The 27,490-nt window shown below is 38.9% G+C and overlaps 1 protein-coding gene across 1 annotated transcript; it reads left to right on the top strand.

Annotated features, from left to right (window-relative positions):
* Positions 1-8,104: 8,104 nt before the first annotated feature.
* Positions 8,105-27,425, top strand: AQP1 (aquaporin 1 (Colton blood group)). Its single transcript, XM_084306827.1, has 4 exons — positions 8,105-8,578; positions 23,323-23,487; positions 23,894-23,974; positions 25,490-27,425. The coding sequence occupies exons 1-4, from the start codon at positions 8,189-8,191 to the stop codon at positions 25,667-25,669; spliced, it is 816 nt and encodes a 271-aa protein (XP_084162953.1). The 5' UTR covers positions 8,105-8,188; the 3' UTR covers positions 25,670-27,425.
* Positions 27,426-27,490: the final 65 nt, after the last annotated feature.

Genomic DNA, 27,490 nt, shown 5'->3' with positions numbered 1-27,490 from the left:
CACAACATACATAGTACTGAAATTCCCTTTGAAGTAAAAATCTAGCTGTGATCAGTATTGTCTCTGGTGTCACGCACCCAAAGTAGTTGTATAAAGAGGTTCAGTGAGTCAAACATAAAAAAAAATGTCTATTTCTTTCCGCTGACTGTAAGGGAAGCAAGTACAACTAACATAAGGCTAACTCTTTGAAGTTAAATGATATGAGTCCCACAATTGTGAAGGTTTTTTATTGTTTTAAGGCTTGTGCATAGGTGAGTTGTCATAAATGCGTCATCTTTTGATGTTAGACAAACTTTGACTATTCTGTCCCCTTAAGCAAATGAGGGCAATCCTGTCTAATAATAACAAATGCCTAAATGTCAGAATACTATGCTTGAGATACAGTTATCAATGGTTCATTGTCAAAACTGAGGATGTTATTGAGGTAGTGACTATGCTAGGATCTTGTTCTGGTGTGGTATTGTTCAGTTGTATTGCATCCTGAATGATGGAGTAGTGAACAGGTGTTAAATTTTCAGATGTTATTAAATTAGAAGGTGTGGCAGTAGACTGAAGATGCACAATGAGAGTTTAGGATGAACCTTCTAAATTGTAAAACTGGTTTGATGTACAAAGGATGTTTTCCTATAGAGAAAATGCAAGCATTATAATCATATGAACACCCAGTAGCCCAATAGGAAAGAATTATATTTGCAGGTCAAGAAAAGAAAATATGACCAAAGAGAAAATATTGTAAGCAAATGAGTTCTTCAGTCTAGGGAAAAACAAAACAAACAAACAAACAAAAAACTATGAGTCTTCAAAGATCTCAAACATTTTTGAGTGGAAGAGAATAAATTGTTTTCCAATGTGCATATAGGGCTTTTATTGCAACAAGGGAGACTTGGGAAGTTTGGATGTTAGGAGACCTTCCTACTGGTGAGCACTGTACTAGATCATCTAGATGGGGACAAGAATCACCATCCTTAAGGAAGGTCTTTAAGACAGCCTGGACAAATTGCTGTCAGGAGGATTGTAATTAGAGATGGAGAAACACTAAGTAAACTCCTAAGATTCTCTGTTTACTAAGTTGTTCTGACACAGCACTCTGTAAGGCATACCAGTGCTCTGCCTATGGATACTTTATTTTACCACTTTATTTCTGCAGCCTGTGTGAAGACAGTAAGCTACTTTGCTGCTGCAATGTGTTCTTATAGATTTGACACATCTGGCTGACACTTTGCAGACTGTTGCTTTGAGATAACCCTACCAAAGTTCACCTCAAGGCTTTTTCTTGCTTGGGAATTAGGTCGCAAGTTTCATCTCAAGGTCTCCCTTTTATTTTCATATCATTTCAACATCCAGTGCCCTATAACACTTGGCAGTTAAAAGAAATTCACTATTATAAAGAAGTCTCTGATGTTGAATCAGCACCTTGGACTGTGCCAAAGACAAGCTGTGAGCCTGAACAGCTGAGCCATGGTGAAACAGATCATAGAAGACAGAGCAATGTTGAAATCTGGGTAAAAAAGAATCATGAAAAAATCCTTGCCTCAAAAATAGCAGCAAAACAACAAAATAATCGGCATTGCTCCAGTGGAGCTTTGCAGCTTATGGGAGTAGAAGATTTGACCTGGTTTTCCCTACACATTAAAAAAACAACAAGTGAATTTTGATCCATACTGAAAACTTTCCTATAGCAGTAACAATGGTTTATTCACCTCCTGTGCTTGTAATGAATTACCAAGGCTTTCATTAGTACAGTCACTGATGTGTCATGCCCGGTATTCCTGGCAGACTTGTCGTTTTATGTAACACAATGTGCAGGGCAAAATAAAAAAAAAAAAAAAAAAAAAAAAAAAAAAAACTGGTCAACCTCCCAGTGATGCACTGGGCACAGGAAACTCAAAAGGACAATTGTTGCTAAATATGTTTGCTTAGAAAACATAATAATTGGAATTTAACCCTCAGTGTGGTGGCATTTTCTAGGACTGACAGAGAAACCAAATGTTTCACAAGACACCCGTGTTCAAATAACCCATATATGACAAGATCTGTTTGGAGAAAGACATAATATATTATCCTATATTAAGGTAAGAGACTCATGCCCCCCCCCCCCCTTTTTTTTTTTTTTTTGCAAAAATGTCTTGCTCCTAAAGTTCAATAACATTTATTTGGTTGACAAATAACATTGCTAGTCTAAAAGGGACAATATTAATGCTGCTGCATGTTGCTTGCTGCTAAGCAGCAGAGTGTGTGGCTCTCTCTCCCCAGCATAAGCTCAGGGAGAACAAATGCCTATTTTGGAAGATGCCTTCAAACAAAAGATGATCTTGATGAGAGCCAGCTTAGCCGCACCCTTTCTCTAACACTACGCACTCTGCAGGCAGTTTGAAAGATTCATGACGCAGAACGCTTCCTCTTTTGGAGAGGCTATGAGGTACAAGAGAATCACGGTGAAATAAAAGCTGATTCCTCACGCAGGTTTATTTAGCACTTGTTTGGGAAATTCCCTTCTGTGTTCCAGTTGGAAGACAGTCATCTTTATTATTTCACGTCACAGAAGTGTCAAAAAAGGGTATCACTTTTCACCAACATGATATCCTGTACAGCTGTACAGTTTTCATGGACATAGAACTGAAGTTTCCAGAGAAAAGTAAATGTTTGTTCTGGTGCTGGGCAGCCTGGGAACCCTGAATAGCTGTGTGAATGGAGCCTATGGAGCGTAGATGTTTAAGATTGATCAGTGATCACACCCTGATAAGGCCCATGCTGTATTCACTAAGAGGCAGCTGAAGGACACCAGCTCAGCTGGAGCCGTTTTCATGGTAGATACCTACAGCCTGGGAAGGCAAATGCCACCCCTGGGGTTTCCTTGTACTTGTGATGAAAAAGCCTGCTGTGCTAACACATTCACCTCTGCATTTGACACTGAGGGTCTTTTCCTCTCAGAGAAGGGAACACCTTTAAATGAAAATTGAAGCAAACACTCTAAGGACATTCCTGAGTGATCTTCTCTTCAGATGCCTTAGATACCTCCTTCAAGAGGAAACAGTTGTCCAACCATCATCTCTCTCTATCTATCTGAACTAAATTTGTCATTGATGTAAATAGGTTTATGTCTGCTTATACATCTGCTCTGAATTTCATTAATTTATTCATACAGATTTTGTCACTTCATATATTCACTGATGAAGTTTTCTTCTTTACTCTTATGACTTGGAGGGGAAAAAATGAAAGAAAAGGAAAAAAGAGCAGAAATTGAGAAGTTTTGTAATAAGGATACTCACATATATTGAATTTCTTTATTATTTTTAAGAAAATCTGTCAAAAGGGTTATGCTAATGAGGTTAACATGGTGAAATGTACAGGTTTTTTTTTCCTAAGAAAAGGAAAAACTTGGTTGGTCTTTAGGACCTGTTTTGTTTTCAATAGATAATTAAATACCCAAATGAAAATAAATTGCACGGACTTTATGCCTTTAAATCTTGCTCATTATAGGGAATGACACCGTGTTGGTTCCTGGTACATGAGGCAATTCACAAATAACTACCGGACAGGTTTCCGAGAGCTGAGATCCAGCCTCCCAAAGGGATTTAGGTGTCCAGCTTTGTAAGAGGATATTACAGACCCAGAGTTTACCGTACAATGAACAGTCGGATGAGAAGCTAGGAGGGGAATTCCCGGCAGTCGGCATATGGAGCAAGTGGGTGCTGAGACTGGCTGATAGCAAATGCTAAAGAGGGGGATGTGTCTGAAATATTCCTTCTTTCTTGGATTTAGGAGTGTAAGGCAAGGATTCACACTAAAACCACTCCCACTTAAAACCACTCTTGGCTACTTCAGTCATGGTGTAAGATGCCATTTGTGCTCGGGCACCTTTCTTGCAGAGAGGTTCCCAAGTGGTTTTGCACTCACCTCACACTTATGTTGGCAAACAAGACAGATTCTCCTCCTAACCAGACAGTGGATTTCAAGAAGCACGTCCTGAATGTTGGTGTAAATCTGTTTAAGTCAGTGCCATTCTTATAGGAAACACAACCTCTGTATTCCAACTTTTTGTATGGACAGCACTGAACAGAATATATGGGAAAACATTTTCCTTCCAGCCAGAAGTGCCTGAAAAGAAGTGCCAGAAAATCTGTGAGTGAAAATCTATGGGCAGAAGGTAGAAATTGCTGTTGTATCTGAAACTGTAACATAGTTGTCCTAGCAATTGCTGGTTGCCTGCTGATGCACTTGGTTGGCAGAGTTACAGGATACCAAATCCTTCTTGAGAGAAGAGTAACTATAGTTTGCTAAAGTTTCCCTGGTTCCTCTGTTCATTTGGCCTCTGGACCGACATATGGCATGTCTGCCCTTCAACTTTGACTGTTCCTTCACCTAAGTGGAAAATTCCCAGACAAGTCCTGCTAGCCAAGACCGAATTTGCCGTCAATAACATTTGTTTCTTGTTCAAATAGTAGAGAGATCCTGACCAATTTGACATGTGGGAGCACAGAACAAAGCCTGCCACTTAACCAACAAGTACATTTGTTTTCTGATTGAAATGTTAAATGAGGATTGTGCTACAGACCTTCACAACCTGATTTGTTTCAGACAAAAAAAAAAAAAAAAAAAAAGTTGGCCCTGGGATCTTGGCAATTAAATATCCAGTCCTGTGAGCTTGAGTTTTCACTCAACTGTCTCTAGTGTAACTAAATAATGTTGAGAGTACACTGATTTAAATCATCTGTGAAGAATCAGCCCTCAGCTCAAAAGCTACTTTCTCCCTCTTGTTCCCATCAGATATGTTCTTCATTGCCTGTCCTAAATACTTACATAAGGTTGGCAGTCATCTCCCTCTATTTCTAGATACATAATTCCAGAAAAACCCCAACTCCACCTTCAAACATGATTTGGCACATAAGCTTTAAGTCATGCCTAGACAAACTTTCAGCACAAACCCCAGCTCATCTGATATTGGGAAGACTGGAATTTGCCCTTCTTTGTTTCAGGGTAGTTTATGGAGGTGGGGCATGTAGGCCTCATAGCCCTTGGCCAAGTGCTGAGGCATTTGCCTTTAGCCTGAATAAGAAGGAAAGGAGATCATTTGGTGGATAAAAGGGACATAACGACTTGGGCACCAATTAGATTTGTGTTGTGGAGGACATTTCTGAACAGATGTTGCCCTGGAACTATGGTGCCCTTGGACTGTAGTTATCACTTTGGGTTGAATCTTCCAGTGATGTGTTGCTGTTCTACTCACATCTTATCTTTTCTCCTTCCCTACTATGTTGTTGATATCTGTCAGTTCCCTCTGTTTCATGTGCAGAATATTTGTTCTTTTGCCAATATCTCTTTATGTTTCCCGACTTGGTGGTTCATCTACACACACAGGACAAGGCTGTCTTTGCTGCTTCTCTTCATGCAGTATTGAAGGTGTGGGGGTGCTGGTATAATCACCGTGGAAGCAATTAATAACAACACATCAGTGATGATTATGAGTTTGTTCACATCAGAGCTTAGAAAGGTAAGATCGGTCAACAGCTCCCCGTATTTCTTTCAGATGTGCATTGTGTATGTATATATTATAAAAGTTTCTGTCTTTTTTATTTTTTTTTATTTTTTTTTGTTTTTGTTTGTTTGTTTGTTTGTTTTAGTCTGCATGATAGTTTTATTTTTCTGGTGGCATCTAGTTCCAAAATATGAAAGGTGGTGGCTATCAAGAGACAAATGGAGAGTCCCAGGGTGAACATACAGTTAATTATATTAGCTAACCCCAAAGGGAGGGATTGTTCCTCAATCTGCTGCTCTTGAGGAACATTGGATGCCAAGGGTACCTCAGTGGTGATACTAAAGGTCTTGCTTGCTCAGTACCCTGTCTGTAGCATGGGCCAGTCAGGAGTACCTAGGGGAAACTGTAGGAATCAAACAAGCATGCTGTAACACTTCCCCAGCCCATTTTCCTGGCTTCTAGTAATTTTCCTTGGAGGGATTTCTTCTCACCTTATCAGTACTGGTACAGAGGTTGTTTGGTCATCCAGACCCTAATTGTAGGAAGAAGTGAGTAAAGAGGGAATTTCCTGTGAACACAGCTGAATAGGATGGGCAGCTCCATCCCACAGGTGCCAGTTTGGGACACATGGAAAGTACTTGCTCCTGGGAACTATTTCTAGACTCTTCTTTCCCTAGTTCCCTAGGATGACATATGCCCTGTGTCTTGGGCATCTGGTTGTTATGACCAGAGAACATGGTCACATATGATCTTCTAGTCTCAGAAACAGTCTACAGTAAATAAAAAAGTTTTGCCGAACAGAATACAGCTAGCATTGAGTTTATTTTATATTAAAATTCCACCACACGCTGTCTCTGGCTAAATTTGATTTTTGATTCGTCTGTCAGATTGTTCCTCATTGCGATTCCTCTGTAATTAGAAGTGTGAAACTAATAATTAATTTGTCCCCATTCCTTCACATTTTCCCCCCCAACGGTACAGTGCTGTTGTGTAAGTGCACAATAAAATGGAATGAAATAAAACTGGATATTTGGAAAATCAAAAACATCTGATGACTAGAAAGAATAAGAACTTGAGAACAACAGGCCTCAGACATCCAGATTTTTATTTAAGCTGTTTTCAGCTTTGTATCTGAATCATCTTTTGAAAGCTGAATATACTTAGAAAAAAAAAAAAAAAGGAAAAAGCAAAACAAAACACTCTTATGCAGGTGTGTATTTGTTTTTATCTTCATAGTGACTTATTGCCAAAGTGAGAAAACCTTGAGTTAATTTAAGTACAATTTAGAATTTAACATAAGTGCACTGATGTAAGTGAAAAAAAAAAGGGGGGGGAGGCAGAGGTAGGCTGATTTGAAATGCTCTTCTTTGAGGACCTGTGCCTGGGGACTTTGCTTCTGACTCTGGATCAGATTTTGTGTAGTTTGAAGCCAGAGCAACCCCCCTGGCTTACGGAGTAACACCAGCTGCTAAAGCCCACATAGGTCTGATAACTCAGGGGTTAATCTGAGGCGTGTACACAAGTCCCGCTGTGATAAAACCAGAAGCGATTAGACCTTTTGCTCCGGAGGACATTCTGGCACTGCTGGGAGATTCATTTTGTCTGCAAAACCAAGCATGTAATTTCTCTTCTCCCTCGCTCTCCCTTTCTGTCCCTGTGTCCGTCCAGCCCCGTGGCTCAGTCTGCCCAGTGACACCAGCGCAGCTGACCTTCAGCAGAGCAGTGTTAGATGTACTTTCACTGCAGAGCATGGGCTAGAAAGCCCCCAGACTGGCTTCTGTCCTGCTGATCTGATGAGATACAGGAGGGCAAGCCTGCAGAAACCCTGAGACACCTCTGTGTCCCAAGGAAAAAAAGTGAAGAAATAAGTAAATTAAAAAAATAAACAAAAATATCTGTCCCTCAGCATCCAAATCACATCGATAGAAAGTTTCCATTTATAGTGGTGTTATGTAGGATTTACACAGCAGTCACAGGGATTAGAAGTGATTCCTACCATCAATCAGCTAAGATCAGCTTGTGTTAGCCTGTGTCAATAGTGTGTTTGTCCGCACAGCCGTCAGGCTTGGCACAAGAAATGCATCCATGTCTCCACAGAGCAAGCAGAAGAGACTTTTTCTACCTGTTTTCAAATGAAACAGAGATATTTCTGTCTCTAGAGTGCAGATTTAGTTGTCAGCTTTATTTACTACTTTCGGATGTCACCAGCCGCCAGTGAAGCTGAGCGTGAATAACTTACCAGCCTGCACACATAACTTTTCTTTTCCTTTCAGTCCAGCTTCGAACAGAAATCCCGCAAAAGCTCTCACTCCAATCTGTGTGCTGAATGACGACACAGAAGTTAAACAAGTCAGGGTAAAATTCCTGAGGCACTCCTAAAGGCTTTTCCAAGGATTTTTAAAAGCCTCTTAAAAACGGCAGCAGAGATCGAAGGCTGTTAAGAGAGTGGGGGAAAAAAAAAAAAAAAGGAAGAAAAACTTTGGCAAGCGTGCAGTGTCTTACATCAATCTAGCAGTCAGCATCTATGTAGATGTTCTTTCCTCCTTTTGTGCAACACCCCTTCCCTCCTACAGACCACCCAAAGCCCTATAAATAATCCAAGGACTGTATTTTTTCTCCAGCTTTCTCTTCAGACCTCAGAGGGAAAATATCAGGCAGGAGAAGGGAGAGAGGAGAAGGAAGAGTGAGGAGGGGGTAGAGAGAAGAGGAAAGATGGCTAGTGAATTCAAAAAGAAAATGTTCTGGAGGGCAGTGGTGGCTGAGTTTCTTGCCATGAGCCTCTTCATTTTTATCAGCATAGGCTCAGCTCTGGGTTTTAGCTTCCCAGTGGTGGGCAACAAAACGTCGACGAGGTCTCAGGACAACGTGAAGGTTTCGCTGGCTTTTGGGTTATCCATCGCTACCATGGCACAAAGTGTGGGCCACATCAGCGGTGCCCACCTGAACCCAGCTGTGACCCTGGGCCTCCTGCTGAGCTGCCAGATCAGCATCTTCAAGGCACTCATGTACATCATTGCCCAGTGCCTGGGGGCAGTGGTGGCCACAGCTATTCTGTCAGGAGTCACCTCCTCTCTCCCAAACAACCTCCTGGGACTCAATGCGGTAAGCAGAAACTTTTTATTACCCCTCTTTATTTTTTTTTTTTTCAAGTAGAAATGTGAGTGCAACACCTGTAAGCTACAGAGGATGTGGGTGGTGGTGGTGGTATGGTGGTGAGCTCAGGCAGTCAATTGCTTATTTAGCAGGGGGTGCAGTCCTGGCTGATGCCAGGGTAGATCTAGGGTAGATGCATTAACTGACATCAATTTAAGCACTGTTTAAATCCTTTTATTTTGTAAGAGATGTCATAGGGATGATCCTTTCTCCACACCCCCTTTTCAGATCTATCGGATACTATGGTTATTATCAGTTTTGCGAATGTTCAATTTTGTACATCCTTGTTGCTGAAAGGTGCCTTTTGACACCAATTTCACTTTGAAATCACTGGCACTTGCATGACTGAGTCCTTTTGCTGGTTCTGTAGGACTCAGGTAACACATCTTTGGCTCATGATGCTGATTAATGAGTATATATCGATGTTGTATTCACTTCCATGAATGTGGTTCTTTTCTAATACCTAATTAATTGTTTGTGTAAGCTGATGATGACTGCAGTGAAAGAAGCTATGGGAACAGTGAGAGAGATGGGTAGCAGGAGAAACTCTATCACAAAAGGTGTGAGAATCACCTGTTGCATTAGGCAAAGTGCTAACATCCTGCCTGATACAGAATCCCAGCTGCATTTTCCTTGTTTTGTTCCTTTAGCTGTGCAAAAATGGGGAAGAAAAAAAAAAAAAAAAAGAAAAACAAAAAAAAGGAACAACAACAAACCGAATTCTCAAGTGTAGGTTGGAAAAAAAAAAGAGGAAGCCACACTTAACAGGGGTGCAGGTTTCAGCCCTCTCCTATCCAGCTGCTCACAGATATTGACAGTCATGCTGCACAGAAAGTTGCCTGACTGCAGCTCCTCCTCCTCAACATGTTGTCATTTTGCTGTTGTCATTGTATCATAACAGGAGCAAAAGTGGTAGTTACTTTTTTAAACATTAAATCATCCCATTGTCAGTGGATGTCAGTGAGATGGTCCTACAGCCACAGCCATACACAGAGGAGTGCTATAAATGGAAATTCCATTCTTGTCACTTATCTCACCTGATTCTGTTAAGAATAAGTATTTCATGTCTTTTCTGTGGCCCCTTTCTTGCAGGACATTCCTGGCTGCAGTCTGAAACTTGAACTTATTTGAAATTTTATGCCTCTTAGATTTCACGGTGATATTTGGGACATAAAGCTCCAAATACAATATCTCTTCAGAAAACATTTTGGCAAAAAAAAGGAAAGAAAGGATGAAAAAAAAATATGTTTTAGCATTCTGTGACATTACAGTTATTTCCAAAAATAAGGCAGTGAAGTTTTTGAAAACAAAAGCTGACATTGAAGTCATTCCTGAGTAGCCCAGTATCATCCACCCTTTTGCCACTCTGTGGGTTGTCCGCTTACCTCCCTTGCTGAAGCCTGGTGCCTGCAGGGATCCCATCATGTCATCAATCCAGAAATGTTGATGGGTTAATCCAAAACATTTTGGGGAAGAAGAGGGAATCTTTTTTATTAAGTCCAGAAGTCTCTGGCTGTGTGTGTGATACGTGATCTTTCCCTCTGCAACCACTGGCAAGGGGAACTGCTCGGCCGCGTGGGACAGGGTATCCGCCCAAGTGGTTTCCTCGAGAGATCTGACTGCCAGCTGCCATTAAACACGGGAGGTCCCGTTTGCATTTGGGCTTTGCCTTTTGCTTGCCACAAAGTGCTAATGGCTGGTTTCTTGCTCCATCCCAAAGCCTTGAAACTGGCCGTTTGTAAAGTGGGTGTAGGTGACCACCCCAGCCTCGTGCTCCTCAGTCGGTGATTCTCCAAATTACAAAGCTACAATTCAGAGTCCTGCACAAGGGCACCTCAGAAAAGAAAAACAGTAGACTCACTGATTTTGGTAGGCCTAAGAGCTTTTGAGATTCCTTGAATCTCAAAAATCACATCTGAGGGTGGAAGGCTTTTCCTCCCTCTAGGAACACCTCTGAAATATGGTCAAATTCATCCTTTCCAATACCATAAACTTGACTGTAAGAGGAAACATATGGTAAGTCTCCACCATGCCTATTTACAAATCTGGCAACACTTTCTGTGTTCTGTGGATTAATGGATAAAATGGTTCTCAAATATTGTGAAAAGCTCTGGTCTCAGTGCTTGTCATTGTCAAATGCTGAGATTTTATATTTTTATTTTATTTTATTTTAATTTCTCATCCAGTTCTAAATGCTCTGGATAAAAGAGCAGTGGGGGGGACTTCCCAGGAGATGGGGACTGCAACAGCTGTTTTTTTTCCTTTGTAGTAGAGAACGAGAGGAAAGCACGTCCATTCATTTCCCACTGATGAGCTGGGACTGCCTGGAGAGGGGAGGGGAGGATCTGAGGGGGCAGCAGGTCTGAGCCCAGTGCAGGGAAGAACATCAGGACACTTCTGCTTGTTCAGAGCCGATCACAACGGGGCGCATCCTGGAATCGCAGCCCAGCACCCACAGCACACTGCCTTCTTCAGCAAACAGGACAGGGGGAAACCACAGAGATTGTCTTTCCTGTCATGCTTTTTAACCTGAGGACAAGGAGGGGAGGGACAGAGCTGGCATTCCTGCCAGCTGCTTTGTCTTCTTGTCCTTCTTCTATACCTTCTAAGGAAAGAAGGTATAGAAGAATCTATACCTTCTTAGGAAAGAAGGTATAGATTCACTACTTAGAAAAAAAATAGAAAGGAAGGGAGTGTTGTTTCTTTGGCAAGGGTGGGAAGAAGGCTTGGATATGTATGGCTGGGGCCTCTGTTCTGACAGTGCCATGGCCTTGGAAAGGTGTTTCTGACAGGAAAATCATGGTGGGAGCAATTTAGTGCAGTCAGTGGCTATCCAGTGTCCTCACTGATGCTGGGTGGGACTGCATGCCTGCACTTACATTCATCCTACCCAGCTGTAGGTCCTGCACTGAGGGGCCAAAGTGATGAGCTCAATTTCTAAAGTTCCCTTCCAGTTCACAAAGAAGGAGAGAAAAATAAAGTTACTTCAGCTTTTAGATCCATTCAACTCTCCTCTCTAGAGAAACCTTGCTCTCTTCCTTGGCTGTAGAGACAATTTGGTATGATGACGTTCCAGCCCTGAGAGTCTCTGTTAAGTACCTGAATTAAAGTGTGATGAATCCACGCCTTACTGCGCAGAGGTGAAAAGGGGTATGAAAGCAAATGAAGCACAAAAAGCAGACATGGAAGGTACAATGCTGAAGAGAAAGAAGGTATCAGTACAAAGCAGGACTATCCTGTAACATGTTCAATATTAAGGTCTGTTTTACCCTGAGAGACAAACAAAATAGTCACATACGAAGGGTTTGATCTAAACATCACTGAAGTCAATGGAAATGTTTTTTAGTTACTTTGTCTGGTTCTAAATAAGAAATTCTGGTCAATATTCAGAGAGGTACTTAGGTTATTGAATCTGTTAAGACACAACTTCCCATATATTTTGATAGTAGTGTGGCTGCCAAAGTAAAAACTTTGAGAATTGGAAAAGCTGAAAGTATGCAATGTTTTTTATTTTTCTAAATATTTGAATATTTTTCCTTCAGTGTCTTATATCTTTTTTTATTTTTATTTTTATTTTTATTTTTATTTTTATTTTTATTTTTATTTTTCAACTGGATTACTACATTTTACAAATTTCCATTGGTAAAACTGTAAGAGTAGAGAAAATCTGATCCAGAGTGCACTCATCTGCCAACATAGTTGGCTATTGTCTAGTGAGGACAGATCTGTAGTTTGGGTAATGGAAGAAACTATTCATCATGGGCAATTAATGACCAACAAAGAGCTCAAGCAGGAAAGGCGGGTGAGAGGAGATGTCTGTACTGTAAGGTAACACAATATTTGCTGTTCAGTAATGTTTATCTTGAGAACTTTTATCAGGCTATTAAAAGCATGTTGAGCAAATTTATCTCAGGGTTGGTTTTGTTGTTAATTTTGTGTGAAAATAATCACTTCATGAAAAATACAGACATTGCTTTACAATTTCATAATTTTAAATATTTTCTGTATTTCTGTATACTAATTAAAATGCCAGGAAATGTGCTCCCATAAGCTTCATTGGTCACAGTTTGAAAAACTCTGCCATGCAGTTTATAAAACAAAATATATTATTTTAAAGTTCCAAGTGGATCAAAAACTGTAGGCAAGAAAAACAAACCTGAAGGTAGTTTTGCTCAGGGTAGATAAAGAGAAAAGAAAAACAACCAAGAATAACAAATAGAAGAAATCTGTTTTCAGAACCGCTTCATAGACTGACAAATGTTATTTGTGCAACTGAAGAACTTTCTAGAAGAGCCAGAGATCTGTGGTCAGCAGATTAAGAGATCTGGATTAATTTTTTAAGAAAGATGAATAGCCATAGATACCACTCCAGCAGTGTGGAAATCCATTTGTTCCTGGAACACTGGATTTTCAGTGAGATTGTGTCTCTGTCTTCTTTCTTTCACATCTTTCCCATCCTTTGGAAAGTTGCTTCAGGGGGTATCATGGATGATAGGAATCACCAGACTTTCCACATCTGGTCCTAAGCAACCAGCGATGGCCCTCTGACCATGGGAGCAGGACTTGCATGCTTGGTGCTGATGACTCAGTGCTTCCCTTTGTGATTTCCCTCCCTTTGTGCCCACACCCTCTGAGTCTGCTCTCCTCCAGCCTCAAATTAAGCAAAGTCTGGTTGTGGTGTTAGAACTTCCAAAATAAACCGGGAGCTTGACAGAGTGAGTGGACAATTGTGTAAGTGATGCTGCTTTTCCTCTGAGTCAGTATGGAGAATTGTAGCTCCAGAGGTGCCGCTGGATGGATGAGACAGTAGCTGAGTTCCTGACCTCTTGTGCTTATTAAAACCTTCTGACGCCTTTTTACAATGCACATTATGTCCTGGGCCTTCCTCAAGTTTCCATACAGTCAGCCTCATTCTCCGTGACATTATCCTCCGACCTCCCTGTTTTTGATTAGATTTAGGGTCCTCCTGCCAAACTTGCCTGCGCTGGGACATCTGCGTACTTAAGCATCCAACCTGCGGCATGGGACCAGAAGTGGCTGCATTTTCTAAATGGTTCCTGTACATGAGATTAGTCCATGATTTTTAGTTCTTAACAAAGAGCACCACAACAATACCTCATTATTCGATTTCGATCTTGCAGCAGCAGTCTTTTATGGCATGCCAGCATTTTAGGGAATCGCACCATGCCAGGGAGGTGGGACACAGGAAAGGCACCTGCTCAGAAATGGCCATAGTCATGGCTGCTTTCTATCAAGCTCACCCAGACAAAGCAGAAACATCTGGGCTGAGATTTGAAACTGATGGTTATCACTCATCCTCCAGTATCTTTGACAATAACAGAGGTTATCACTCTAAATCTTATTAAAGAGCTACAGTAGAGTGGTTCAAAGTGGGTTTCACACCATGAACAGGGTCCACGTCCGGAGGATCTAAGGATGACTGGTGCATTGTTTGAAAAGCACTCTGCAGGCATTAATTAAGGTCCTATTTGAATAGAAATGAAATAGATTGATGAAAAGTGTGCACGGAATGTTTTAAAATACTGAATTGCATCAGACCTAAATCAATATTATGGTTAATGTTATAATTCAAATTAATTCATGCTGGTTTTGTCTTTTTTTTTATTATTATTTTTTAAAAACACATTTTTTCCTGTGTTTGACTATCTGTCAAACTAAGAAGGATTAAGTATGACAAAGAAGGAAATTCATTTTTCCACCATCCTTCCTGACTGGTGAATAAATAGTTAAAATTATTTTACTTTACCTGGCACCCTATGTATTATGCCATATATATTTGGATATTTTGTGCATTAGTATGCACATCTATCTGCGCACATGCTCTCACACACCAGAGACAGCTGGATGGATAGATAGAGAGATTTTTCAGATGAGATTAATTCAAATTTGTGGTGGTAAAAACAACATATAAGTCATTGTAGCAGAGCTCTTATACTTCAGCAGATAATTTGGACCTTTGAGTGGGCTGAGAATAGCATTTCTTTAGTCCTAAAAAATGTCACTATCTGGTTTGTATTATAGCTACCTTTATGAGAAACATTTTTAAAAACAAGGATACCAAACTAGATCACAACTACTAAAGGAAGAAAAAATATGCCTTTAAAAATTTCCTGTTTTTCTCAAGAGGAAATTGCCTGTTTTCTTTACAGCAGTAGTACATTCTTGCGTATCTGTCATCCTCTAGCATAATAGGAAGTATTCAATGACAGAGAGGTCTTTACCTGATATCATAATTAAAACTGTTGAAGAAATCTTTATTCTTAGAAAAATTCCAGAGTTCCAGAGTTAAAAAAAAATAAGCCAAACTATTACACCAATGCATAACTTCATGAATAGCAAACTATGTGTATATTATGCGTCTGTGTTGCTATATTTTCCTGCCTTTAAAATGCTGCTTTTTGATTAGAAACATGCAGAGGTATAGGCAGCTTTTTCATTGTGGGCTGACATCGTATCTGTCACAACGAGACATCAGGCTGTGGCTGTGCTTCTCAGTGCCTCTGGAATAATGTAATAATAATGCCATGGAGCAAGTGAATGCCTCCTGGAGGTTTTCCTCTCCTGACTGGGAGCAGTACATGGTTCTGTGAGTTTATTAATATACAACATGATGGGAAAGTACTACTCTTTCTGGCATTCAGAGCCAAAGCTAGTGTTGGTATTTAACTGCTGCAACTCTGCTGATGTCAATGATGTGAGGTTAAAGCACAGTATTAACCTGTTAAATCAAATATACAGAGCCTGGCAGGAATCCTGGAGAAAACTCTTTAAACAGCAAGAGGGCAAAAATGTATGCTGAAAAGTCTGCAAGGGGGTTCTCTTTTGGCATTTGAGGATAAGAAAGGAGCCAAGAAATCCTATATGTACTTTCCTGGTAGTCCTGTGCATCCTTTCTCCAGGAACCACTGAGAGGTACCACAGAAAAACAAATTTTTCCAGGCTCTTGACACATTCTGTGCCAAGAGAAATCAATGAATGCTTTGAAAGCAGAACTGTGGCACGTTTCCTTTCACATATTCACAAAACTTCCCTTGAAGTTAATGATGACTGTATTTGAATTGAGGAATGAATAAAGTCAAGCTTGGCCCCTATTGCTTCCTTTGATATGACTTCTTACTTGATGAACAAGGTGGAGAAGGAGCTGGAATTGTTCCCCTAATTTCTGAAGTCCAGTGCATATATCCAGAGCTGTATTTTAACTCCATGGAAATACCAAGTCTTGAATGCTCTGCACAAGACTGACTGTTTGAACTACCTCAGACTTGGAAAGTTTGAAAATTTCACAGGTTGGCTGTAGTGTTTGTCTAGAGGTATAAAATGAATATTGCTTTGGTGCAACTGCCAACAACCACACTGTGATGTTTGTGCAAATCTGGATAGTTGTTCCAGTAACAACTTTGAAAAGTAGATTGTATAAAACTCAAAATTCAGATATGCCCCCAACTCCCTATTGAAACACCATCTCCTTCTTGGCTGACAATACAGGCAATTGTAAATAACTTACTGGTATAAATAAATGCTTCAAATGTATTAGTGAAAATAAACTACTTACTTGTGTTTGGCTGGGTAAAGAAAAAAAAAAATCACTTTATCCTCTGAATGGAAGTGCTATATGAAGTGCTATACTTCTCAGCAACATTTCCCAGAGAAATTTTCCCACAGTCACATCAAAAAGTAAAAGTGCAAATGAGACAGTTAAACAAGTGGTTCATCTCCAACTGTCTGTGCTAAATGAAACTCCTATACAGCTATTGACTTTTACTGTCTGTCATTGGCTTCATATGTAAGCTTTATGTGCTCGTTTAATATAAATGAAGCCATCACTCTTCTCTTTATGGCATACCAGCCTGCTGCAAGACAACTTGGCTAGTTTCTCATCAGCCTGAAGATAGGGTGGGAGGAAGGTTAGTCTTGTTCCTGGAGGGTGTCTGCCGTCCAAAGAATGGAAAATATGATTTGTGCTTTGGGAATTGAATGTGCCCCCTCTAGAGCTCTTAAGGCTGTATTTATAGGAAGGATAATCTAGCAGGGGACAATATGTTTTGTCCTTAGGTTCTGATAAATGTTTCTATTGTTGATCTAGGATATGATCCAAAGCAAATCCTTTGCTTCATAAGCAGCTTCATCTGAGTGCTTCTGTTGCATAATTTTAAGTGAAACTCATTAGATCTTTACCTGACTCTGCTTATTAAAGAAATGTGACCTTTCTACTCTCTGAATCCATAACACTCAAATAATGAGTATAGAAACATCCATTTCAGAGCAATGCTATTAAATTGCAAAGAAAGAAGATAATAAATGTAGTTAAACAGATAAAGTCTCAGAATACACGTTGACTGTCAATTAAATCAAAGCTTATATATATATATGGAGCTCTGGAATACCCTTCCAGCAGGAGAAAGGGGTGTCATCCAGACAGGAGTTACCAACTTATATTCATGATGGAGCCTGGAGCTGAAAGAATGAGAAGAGTCAGACAAAATTATTGGCAGTTTTAAGGGAAGTAGGAAGATTAATTTCTGAGATTACATTTAAAGAACATCCTATTAAATAACTGCCCAGTTAAACACTTAAATGTTAGTTTGGTATAAAGAAGCATAATTGATATTTCCAGTGTAGGGATGAAGAAGAGAGCATGAACCATTTAAACTAACGTGAAGGGTTTTTCTTATTAAGAAAAATAAGGAAAATGAAAGATAGGAAAATTTAAGCTACAAGAAGAAAGCATAGGAAGACAGATATTATTATTATTGTCATTATTATTGTTGTTATTATTATTATTATTATTATTATTATCTTTTGAATAGCCAGCAAGAAATATATCCAAGGAAGTAGATTCAAATTTGGTTGAGGAAGATGCCAAACATATTGCTTTAAGAGGAAAGTCTGCCGTGTCAGAAATAAACAATAACTTGGAATGCTGAAAACATCAGGCCTGGTGCAAATTGTTGGCTCTTTATTTGAGTTCAGTACACAAAGTCTGTCTGATATGAAGACATTATTTATGGCAGCAATGCTACTTAAAATGTTAAATTTTGTGTGGACAGAAGAACATAGTTCTCCTAGCATGAGCATTAAATACACTTTTATTGAAGGTAGCAAATTCATAGGTGGTCCACAACACTCTTATTATGTCCCAGACATACTGTTGCTGGGGTTCTCCAAAAGCTAGCCTAACATAGGGGATGGCTAGGATATTCAAAGGAGAGAAGACCCAGCCAACAGTGTTGTTATATATGTCGATATAGCTATGAGGCTTTGTTTTCATTTTTCTCTCTTGAAAAAAAACTTTAACCATCATGACTTACAGTGAAGTGTTTCATAAGGATGGAGAAAAGTGACATTCCCCTACTGAAAAATAGATTTGTACATTTCCAGAGGCCTACCATTTTTCAGGAATAATGAGAAAATAATCCCTGTTATATGAAAGTAAGCTCAATCCCAGAAGATACAATCCATTGCTACGAGTTTGTTGGATGACATAGGGCAGGCATAGCATCACATGATGAAACCACCTTGCATAACAAACTCTCTTATCCGTATAACGGGAAACAGGTTTGAATTTGATATAATTTTATTTCTAATGAGAAAAATATGAAACCACTGGAGAAATACACAGTTGGGTTTACCTTGGGCCAGTTTAATTTCCTGTCCCTGTTTCTCTTAAAGGCAGACAACTAATAAATATCATGTTGGAAAAAGAAAAAGAAAAAAAAAAAAAAGGAAAAAAAATAAAAGAAGAAAAAAACAACAACAAAGAAACAGAGAGAAAACATACCATTACTTTGCCCACATTGTTGCCTGAAGCTATGGAAGTCAGTCAGTTAAACATGGCAGCTAAGGGCACTTATAAGAAAGAAGCTTCCGCAATTCCAGTCACAAATAAATCAAAACTGTTTGATGTTGTAGAGAAATGGAAGTAATGCGACTGCTCCACATTTCCTCTGACCAAAAAAGCAGGTGCTCATCTCAAGTTGTTATTCTCATGGTCACGACTGGATAGCGATTTTTCATTAAATTTTGCATTCGGGTCTAATAGTCCTCACAATATTACCTCTTTCTTGGCTTCCTCACTGTTACAGACTGTATCTGTGTAGAGCCTTCACAGTCATTGATGCACCAGCTGTGCCTTCACTACCTATGTATGTCACCAACTGTTTCTGTGCATTAACTTAGCTGAGCCACAGCAGGAGTGAGACAATTCTTTCCCAATTTTTCCCACAGGGCCAAAAAAATGAGGTCTCTCATGTGATAGCTCAAGACAGAAGAGACCTCAGAAGGTCTCCAGTCCAGCCCCTTGCTCAAAGCAGAGTCAGCACTACATTCAGATCAGATTGCTCTAGGGCAACAGCTGCATTATCAGATAAACCAATCTTTGAATGGGAAAATGCTGCCTCATCCCTATCTCTAGTAATGTAGCAAAGAAGGGTTCAGTATGCCTGAAGTATTTCTTTAGTTTCCAACCAGATTGAGCTTGGGATACAGAAGCTTTCTGAATGATGTGTGATTTCTATAAATTTATCAAATTCCACTGGATTTTTTTTTTTCCCCACTAACCTGTCTAATACCACGCTGAACTCAGGTAAAAATTGTGATGATGGGATTCAGCTCGCAGAAAGATACACCTCACTATGTTTGTCTACATGTATGCTTTTGCATGTGGTCTGGGTGCTATTTCAGTCAAAGGAAAATTACTCAGTGCAAGTTACTGCAGACAAGAGAGTGATTCAGCTGATCAGATATATTTATGTCTACATATAACTCTCAGATCTTGCCAATAATGTAACCCATTTATTGGGCATGTTTCTGGTGCTTTTTGTGTCAAAATAATAGAGTGACTTAGAAATGAATTTCAGTGGAACAATTAATGTGAACACAAAGGTGTACAGGACTGGATTGCCTCCTACAGTATGGAAACTTTGTTGGAAATCACTGTGACTTTCTGCATTTCATTTTATTCACTTAGAGCAGATTTAGTTCCTTAAAACATTGAATTTGCCTTTGAGCCTTACAAATCTGAAGCATGAATGGGATGGGGAATTAATCTGCTGTTCCCTGTCCTGTGACATTTTTTTCTGCAACCTAATGGGCATCACCCAAAATACAGAGCATGTGAGGGTTATTGGCCTAAGGTGAGAAGAGGCCAGAGATTTCCCCACAGATATATCAAGGGCAAAAGCAGCATCAGCCCATGACCCTGCCCACCTACCTTGTTGTGACCACCAGTAAACTGCCTACTAATACAGCAGAGCAAGTCATTGCAGTATGGGTACAGGTCACTGGAAAGGACTCCTTCAGTTCAACACTATAGTAGAGGTGACTACACCTTATGTTTCAAGACATTATTATATCTATTTAAGAACCAGAGACATGGTCACCTTAAATTCAGGATATAATCAATAGAAGAATACTAAATGTTAAGACAAGTAGTTGATATTTACTTTTGTGTATCTTTATAGACTCATGTAGTCAGGTCTCTGCAATCACAGAATCACAGATTCATCTAGGTTGGAAGAGATGTCTAAGATCACCTAGTCCAACCTCTATCTGTTATCTGGGTAACCCTTACAAATCTACTGTGACCAAGGACTATACAAATATAAATATATGCATATGTATATATATGTTCATTTTAACTTGACACCTCTCCTTGGTTATGGGAATATCAGGACATGCACCTTGCTACTACTCATGTTGTGATGGGATGTAGTTAGTATGGTAAAGGTGCATGATGTTCCATGTGTTACTGTATCCTGATAGGTCCAGGGTGCTGCTGTAGTGACACTATGGCTCTGACAAGTAGGCAAATAACCAACATCTGTGATAATATATACTGCATATCCACAAACCACAGCAAACGAGGACATCCAAGGCTTGCCTCAATTTGCAGTATTTTGGAACACAGCCCAGAGTTCTTGCTCTCACAAGGTAATCTTATGTCCCTGGCAGGCTGCGTAAAATTACATGCTACAGGAAAGCAAAAGGTTTCCTATGACATTTCCAGGTTTTATTTGATTCCACACAGCCCATCAATAACTGTTGATTAGCAAGGAGAATGACCTCAAATCACGTCAACCTTAGGATGTGTTTTCCTGCAGGGAAAGGAAGACTATGATTTCCGCCTCTCAAAGATAAGGATTATCACAGGTTTTGAAAGTGTAATTTTGCTCTTATTGTCTTTCTTCTTTTCTTGAAGCCCTTCAAAGCAAAGAGAAAGACTTATGATAGGTCAGTGTTTAATCATCTCAAATGCCAAGGTCTTTTCTAATACTAACATGAACATGTCACATCTCAGACCTAGACTCTCTGGGGTTTAACGGTTGCGTTATAATAGAGGAAATCCTAGTTTCATATCCACTTTGGGGAATCTGTATATCACTCACTCATTTGCAAATACACTCACCTTTAATATTGACCATTTGGCCCTCCAAATGTGAGATACAATTTTCCAGAGTCTATAGTACAAGTTCTTTTATATCAGTAGGACGTATTTGAAGACAAGATTGTTGATTCACAAATCCCACTGTCTTTGCAGCAAATAAAGTGATTATTTTAAAAGGATGATGGCAGAAGTAATACAATACTAATTTAGTGTTATATCAGGTGTTCAGTATGAATTTCTGGAACATGTAATTTTCATTGCCAGCTTATATGTATGTATATTTATGTCTATTTTTTTATTTCTCACACATAAGTCCTATTTGCGTTGAAGGTTTCATCAATTGATTTTAGTTTCTACTGCATGGAGGCTGAAGGAACCAAAATGACTATCATTTCAACCAAAATTCCCTTTTATGTGGATAAACTGCTTCTAATTTAGTTCTACATATTAATGAGATATAAAAATATTTATGCTTTGGATTGCCAAAGTTTAGAAATCAGTATCTTTTCACTCTTAGTAATGTACCTGATCAAATTTATATTAGCTGAAGACCCAGGCAGTATTTTCCAGTGTTAGGCATGTGATATTATCCTATGTTACATAGAAGAAACAAGAAAAGTGAATAGCAAAGGTGGAAAGTGAAGGAGTTTAGCTAAACATCCTTATATTTTAAGGTTATTCAAAGATTAGTTTTAGAGAAATAACATTGTAAAACCGTGAAAAAAAAAAAATAAATAAAATGTGATTTCCCATTCTTTCATTACTCTGTGGAGATCAAAATAACATGTAATTATGTTTTTGTTATGTATGACCTTGCAATTTTTTGTGCAGAGGCTATGACAGATGGGATAACCTACTGATAGCATTACTCTTGAGTGTAAATTTTGCAGAGCTTGCTTCCTACACTGAGTCACTCACATTCTCAGTTTCTCTGGCCTCTGTCCAAGTTCATGTTTTATCCAACCCATGAAATGCAATTACTTCTGCTTAACAACAATTTATTCAGCTCAAATACAGGCTTGTTTTGTCTTAAGTAGCATGCCAGTGAATACAGAGATTAGAAGCAGATCACATCTGTTATAGCATTACATCTATGGTTTCTTGTTAAGCACAAGTTTCTAATAGTACTACTGATATATGAAATGTCTACTGTTTAATGTTCATTTATGTAAATTACTGTGGATTCCATACATTCTACAAAATTTACATTATTAACAAACTCTACTGATTCCATGATTACCAATACAGATGGAATATCTACATCTGACAGTGTAAGTTTTGCTGGAGAACCCACTTTACTTCACTAAGAAACTGAATTGCTTCCTCCATCAGCCCTGTACGATTTCTATATTGTGGATGTTTTTTTCTGACTCCCAAAGAAATTGGGTGGGATTCAGTTTAGGTCTAAGATACACACAAAATTAGTCTTTGTATAAATTGTTTTAAAGCTCTAGTTGTAGTCAGATGTAGTTCATCTGCTGAACAGCTCATCCCCATTGACTGTGCTCATTGCCACCAAACCAAGTTTAGAGATACACTGCCTGAACACTGGCCTCTAGAGCCATTTTAGATACCTTTGGTCTCCTGTGTCACATCTGCTAGTCCCACATGAACACCACAAATATCCCTGGGTGTTTCAAATGCATATTAGATATATATTTTCAGGCAACTGAATCACAGTATAGGTGAATTAATATTCAGGAGAAAATCTACCCATGGTGCTTGCACTCCGCAGGGAATTGCCCACATGAAGTCCTTGTTCTGAAGTTTTCATACTGAACAGCAGAAAATAGTTAGTGATGGGAGAAAATACAATGAATGTCACTTGTCAATAACAGAGATAGATACCTTCTTCAAGCGACCCAGAGCTATGAACCTTTCTTACTCTATTTGTATCTTCCACCTCCTGCCCCTGCTTGTTTGGCAATCTTTGCCAATGTCAAGTTGAGCAATGTTTAACCTGACCACAACATCCTCATTCTTACAAGCAATGAATAAATGTCATGACACTAGAGTTCATTTTTATGGGTAAACTCTATTGAAGGCAAATCTTTGACTCATTTGTCTTTCACACGTACACCAGCTACATTCTCATTGTGTCTAGTGGCTGAGTGTTCACTTTGGCTGGATGCAACAACTTTGTTATATCAATAGCAAAAGCTGGCTACATTTACCCTTATGTACAGTAGAATGCGTTTCCTATTGAGACATCAGATCCCCTGAAACTTTGATGTCTGGTTGAAGACAGATAGGAATATCAGCTGACGTTTTCCTTCTTGTCTCCATATAGCTTTCAGATGGAGTCAATGCAGGCCAAGGACTAGGAATTGAAATCATCGCTACCCTCCAGCTGGTTTTGTGTGTCCTTGCCACCACAGACCGGAGAAGGACTGATGTCTCAGGATCAGCACCTCTGGCCATTGGTCTCTCTGTTGCCCTGGGACACCTTCTTGCTGTAAGTTTTAGATCTCACAGTTGATACCTGCTATGTTCCACAACAAGATGGGCCAGTGAACGCAGGTAGATGATGGGCAACATGGTACTTTCATCCTTCTCCTTCCTCTTCAGAGGCTGTTTCTGCAACACACATGGCCCTGCTCCCTTGAGCCATGGAGCTGTGGCTCTAAGTGCTGAGATTGAACACTTGTGAGAAGAAATCAGTGCAGTAGTACCTGATTCCCTGTTGGGACGGGACAGCAATGTGGCAGTCTTTCCCCCCTTTTCTGAGTAAAAGTGGGTGGGATGAATGATGCTCTTATGTGCATCTGATCCATTCCGTAGGCAGCTACGTAGTCTCCTGTGTAATGAAGATGCCACGTGTGCCTCAGTACCTCACCACTGGTTCTCTTTTCAACTCCTAGATTGATTACACCGGATGTGGAATTAACCCAGCCAGATCTTTTGGTTCAGCACTGATTGCTAACAACTTTGAAAATCATTGGGTAAGTTGAAGAAATTAGTTTAGCTCACAAAAGATTCTGCATATACACGATCTTCAAGATCAGAAACATTTAAATCCATATCATTAACATTGAGTTGGTGAACTGCTGTTTCTATTTCATTTAAAAAAATAATCTCCTTTGCTGCTCACTAAGGAGACTGATAATTCCTCAAACTGAATTTGTATGTTCAAAGTAACACAGCTGATATTATTTGGTTATTTCCCATTATCTATTTATTTATTTATTTACTTATTTAACTTATTTTAAACTTTAAAGCCTCATTGTATTGAATCCTCTATTGGGCATATATTGCTTAAACTGAGTTTGCAAATTGTTGCTGCTTAATCCAGTCAAACCTAATTTAGGAAGGCTCCTAAACACGTTTATGAACTGAAATGGATCATCCAATATTTGAAAGCTAATAAAATGCTTATCTGCCTATTGTTAAGTGTTTGCTTATGCATGGATATGTGCACTGGAAACACTATAGATTTTACAATTATTTCTTGTGATTAAAATGAGGTATTTCATTAAAATTCATTTCAGTAAGACTGAATAAAGCAAACTAATATAAAAGCCCTAAATGAACATGTGTTCTTAGCTATTTAAAATTTAGTTTGTTTCAACTCTCCTACTCATTTTGGCAGCTATTTGCATAAGAATTCATGGAATTCCGGTGGCAGTACAGCATAGTTCAGAAATTGTGGATATGGAAGCCATTTTAATCTAAAGATTAAAACACATAAAACGAGGACACTTGAAATTTTGTCATTATCTCCCTCTTAAACACTTCTATTGGGAAGCTAAGATAATGTTTCTAAAGAAATAGCTAATATTTTCAGAAATGTGTAGAAAAATTATTTGCCTTTGTAGAGAGAGAGAGTAAAAAAAGGAGAGGTACTAATTCATATTAAACCTCTGATATTGCTGAATAATGAAAACTTTTTTTCAGACCTAGTATCTCTTTGGTTGTATATATCCCCAAACCCTCCATTATTGTCAATAAATTCAGCCTATCCACTAAAACATTTTTATTACCTCTCCTTCCAAACTTTGTTTGCCTTATGTGGAATATCACTAGCTAAATAGTAGCTAGTAGCAAATTAAGACCATAATTACATCCTCAATAAGTATTACTTTCTAATCCACCTAAGTATCACTGAAGGTTACGCTGAGAAAGGAATCCAATACGTCTGCTACTTTTAGAAATTGTTCCCCCTCTCCCTGCCAAATATAGCTTGAGCAACAGTGATGTTTTACCAATAGGTACATAATTTTAAATACCAGATGTTGATAGCATAGTCACAGGTGTCCATCTCTGTGTCTGTTGTCCAATTCAGGGTGAGAAATTCCCAGTTTCTTGCCTACGTAATTAAGGAAATATTCAAGTGATAGCCTACACTTTTAATGTGTTCATTGGAAATATCATGCATAGAAACTTCAGAGGAGATTTTCAGAACAGCTTCAAATGCATTAATACCTGAGGTACTAACTGGGCTTGGACTTGTGTTCCAGATCTTCTGGGTTGGCCCAATCATTGGAGGAGCAAGTGCTGCCCTCATTTATGACTTCATCCTGGCACCCAGAAGCAGTGACCTGACTGACCGTGTGAAGGTGTGGACCAGTGGCCAAGTAGAAGAGTACGATCTGGAAGGAGATGATATGAACTCCAGGGTGGAAATGAAGCCAAAATAAAGAAGGACGGGGGAAAGGGGAGGGGGGGAGGGGGGAACATATGGGTTTCTGAAGATTTTATCAGTGTTATAGACTTTTTGTAAACCAGCAAGAAGTACTTTGTTGTTTTTTTTGTTTGTTTGTTTGTTTGTTTGTTTGTTTTTAATTCAATATGGTTGTCCATTTTTTGCCCCCAGTCTTAATAACACTTTCATACCTGGGGTTTTCCAATTGCAAAGTCTACAGGTCAAGAATTCATTAGACACTTGTGCATGAGTTAAATAAATTGGGTTTAATTTTAACCCTTCCCTCACCACCACCAAATTTGCTGGTGTATTTTGCGTGGCTAGTTCTCCCAGCACATCATGCAGTATTGATAAAAAGTCTGTTTGCTGAAAGAATAAATACATAGGACAAAGAGCCATCTGTACCAATAATAGAGGTTTTGTACCAGAAAAAAAAAATAAAATGTATTTATACAGACATGCAAGGCTGTTATCTAATGTCAGCAGTGCTTATTAAAAAAAAATAAAAAAATCTTTTATCATTTTCCAGAAGCATCTTTTTGAAGAAAAAGCCACTAATAACTATTCCTTATGTAGAACGAACCATAATTTTCTAAATGATTGATAATCTTCAAGAAAGAGGACCAGAAATGTTGTTGAGCATAACAAGAACCTTCATAGTCCCCAGATCTATTTACATTTTCCAGTGTTTGATCCTCTCTGAACCTGCATCCAGCCCACTGTGAAGAGAGAGAATATATGACCAAAAATGTATAGCTATATGAATTCCTGGGAAGTAATAACTAGAAATGAAATTGGAAAGTAATAGTAACAATGACAACAGAAACAGCATGGTCCTGATACATAAACAGGACATGATTGCTCCTGTGACTGTCTTGCTTTTCCTTGTCTTTTGTAATTTAACTCTACATTAAAAAAAAAAAAAAAAAAAAGCCCCTATCTGTCTGACCCCATTTTAATAACCAGTGTTATGACATTCAGGGACAATTAATAGATATACACACAGTATATTTTCTAAAAAGTGACAAATACATAGCTGTGTGTAAGTCCATTTTGGGGGTCATTTCTTTGTTTTTTATATATATATATATATGTTTATATAAATGTTTTATACAGAAAGTTTAGTATACTGTTTTGTAAGAAAATAAGAGCAGAAGATAAGTGGAAAGAAATGCAGAAGTGCTTAGCAAAATAAATGACACTGGAAATGTAAAGAAAACTAACACTCTAAACAATGTGGAAGACTGTTTTCTGTTTTTGTGTGTGTGCTACTTTTGATTTCCTGAGTAACCCATAGCAGTAGCTGGTCTTACATACTAACTATAGAAGATAGGTCAAGCAGATAGGTGCTGATATACTTGTTCTGCACTAAACTGTTTTGCATAAGAAATGAGACCCAGAGAAGCCTATATAAAAACTGCACACTTAACCGTTCAGACAAGCACCCCAGACGCAATATGATGGGTGTCTCCTGATAGAGACAGCATGGAAATAGAAATTGAGAAAGGGTTGACATGGGAATCCATATAGGTTGCATAATTTCACTGAGTTGAGCAGATGTACAATGAAAAATAAAAAAAAATAAATAAAAATAATAATAATAATGAAGAAACACCAGCAAACTGAAACAGAATGTGTTTTATCTTTCATGTTTACTTTTGGTGTCTTATCCCATGTATTGTTTATGTACACACAGCATGATTGGATTTTGGGGTGGTTTAAAAATAAACAAAATCAGTTGTGCTAACGTATGGAATGTTCATGATTTCTGCCTTTTATGTTGCTCTGCAACACAATTTCCTTTGCTATAACATTT

Source organism: Netta rufina (genome assembly GCF_964035555.1).
Source record: "Netta rufina genome assembly, chromosome: 2".
Lineage (NCBI taxonomy): Eukaryota > Metazoa > Chordata > Aves > Anseriformes > Anatidae > Netta > Netta rufina.
This window is presented reverse-complemented; position numbering and strand designations above follow the sequence as displayed.

Coding starts and splice junctions, on each gene's coding strand:
- AQP1 (XM_084306827.1), top strand. CDS start 8,189: ATGGCTAGTGAATTCAAAAAGAAAATGTTCTGGAGGGCAGTGGTGGCT. Junction 8,579..23,322: donor ACCTCCTGGGACTCAATGCG/GTAAGCAGAAAC, acceptor GTCTCCATATAG/CTTTCAGATGGAGTCAATGC. Junction 23,488..23,893: donor CCCTGGGACACCTTCTTGCT/GTAAGTTTTAGA, acceptor TTCAACTCCTAG/ATTGATTACACCGGATGTGG.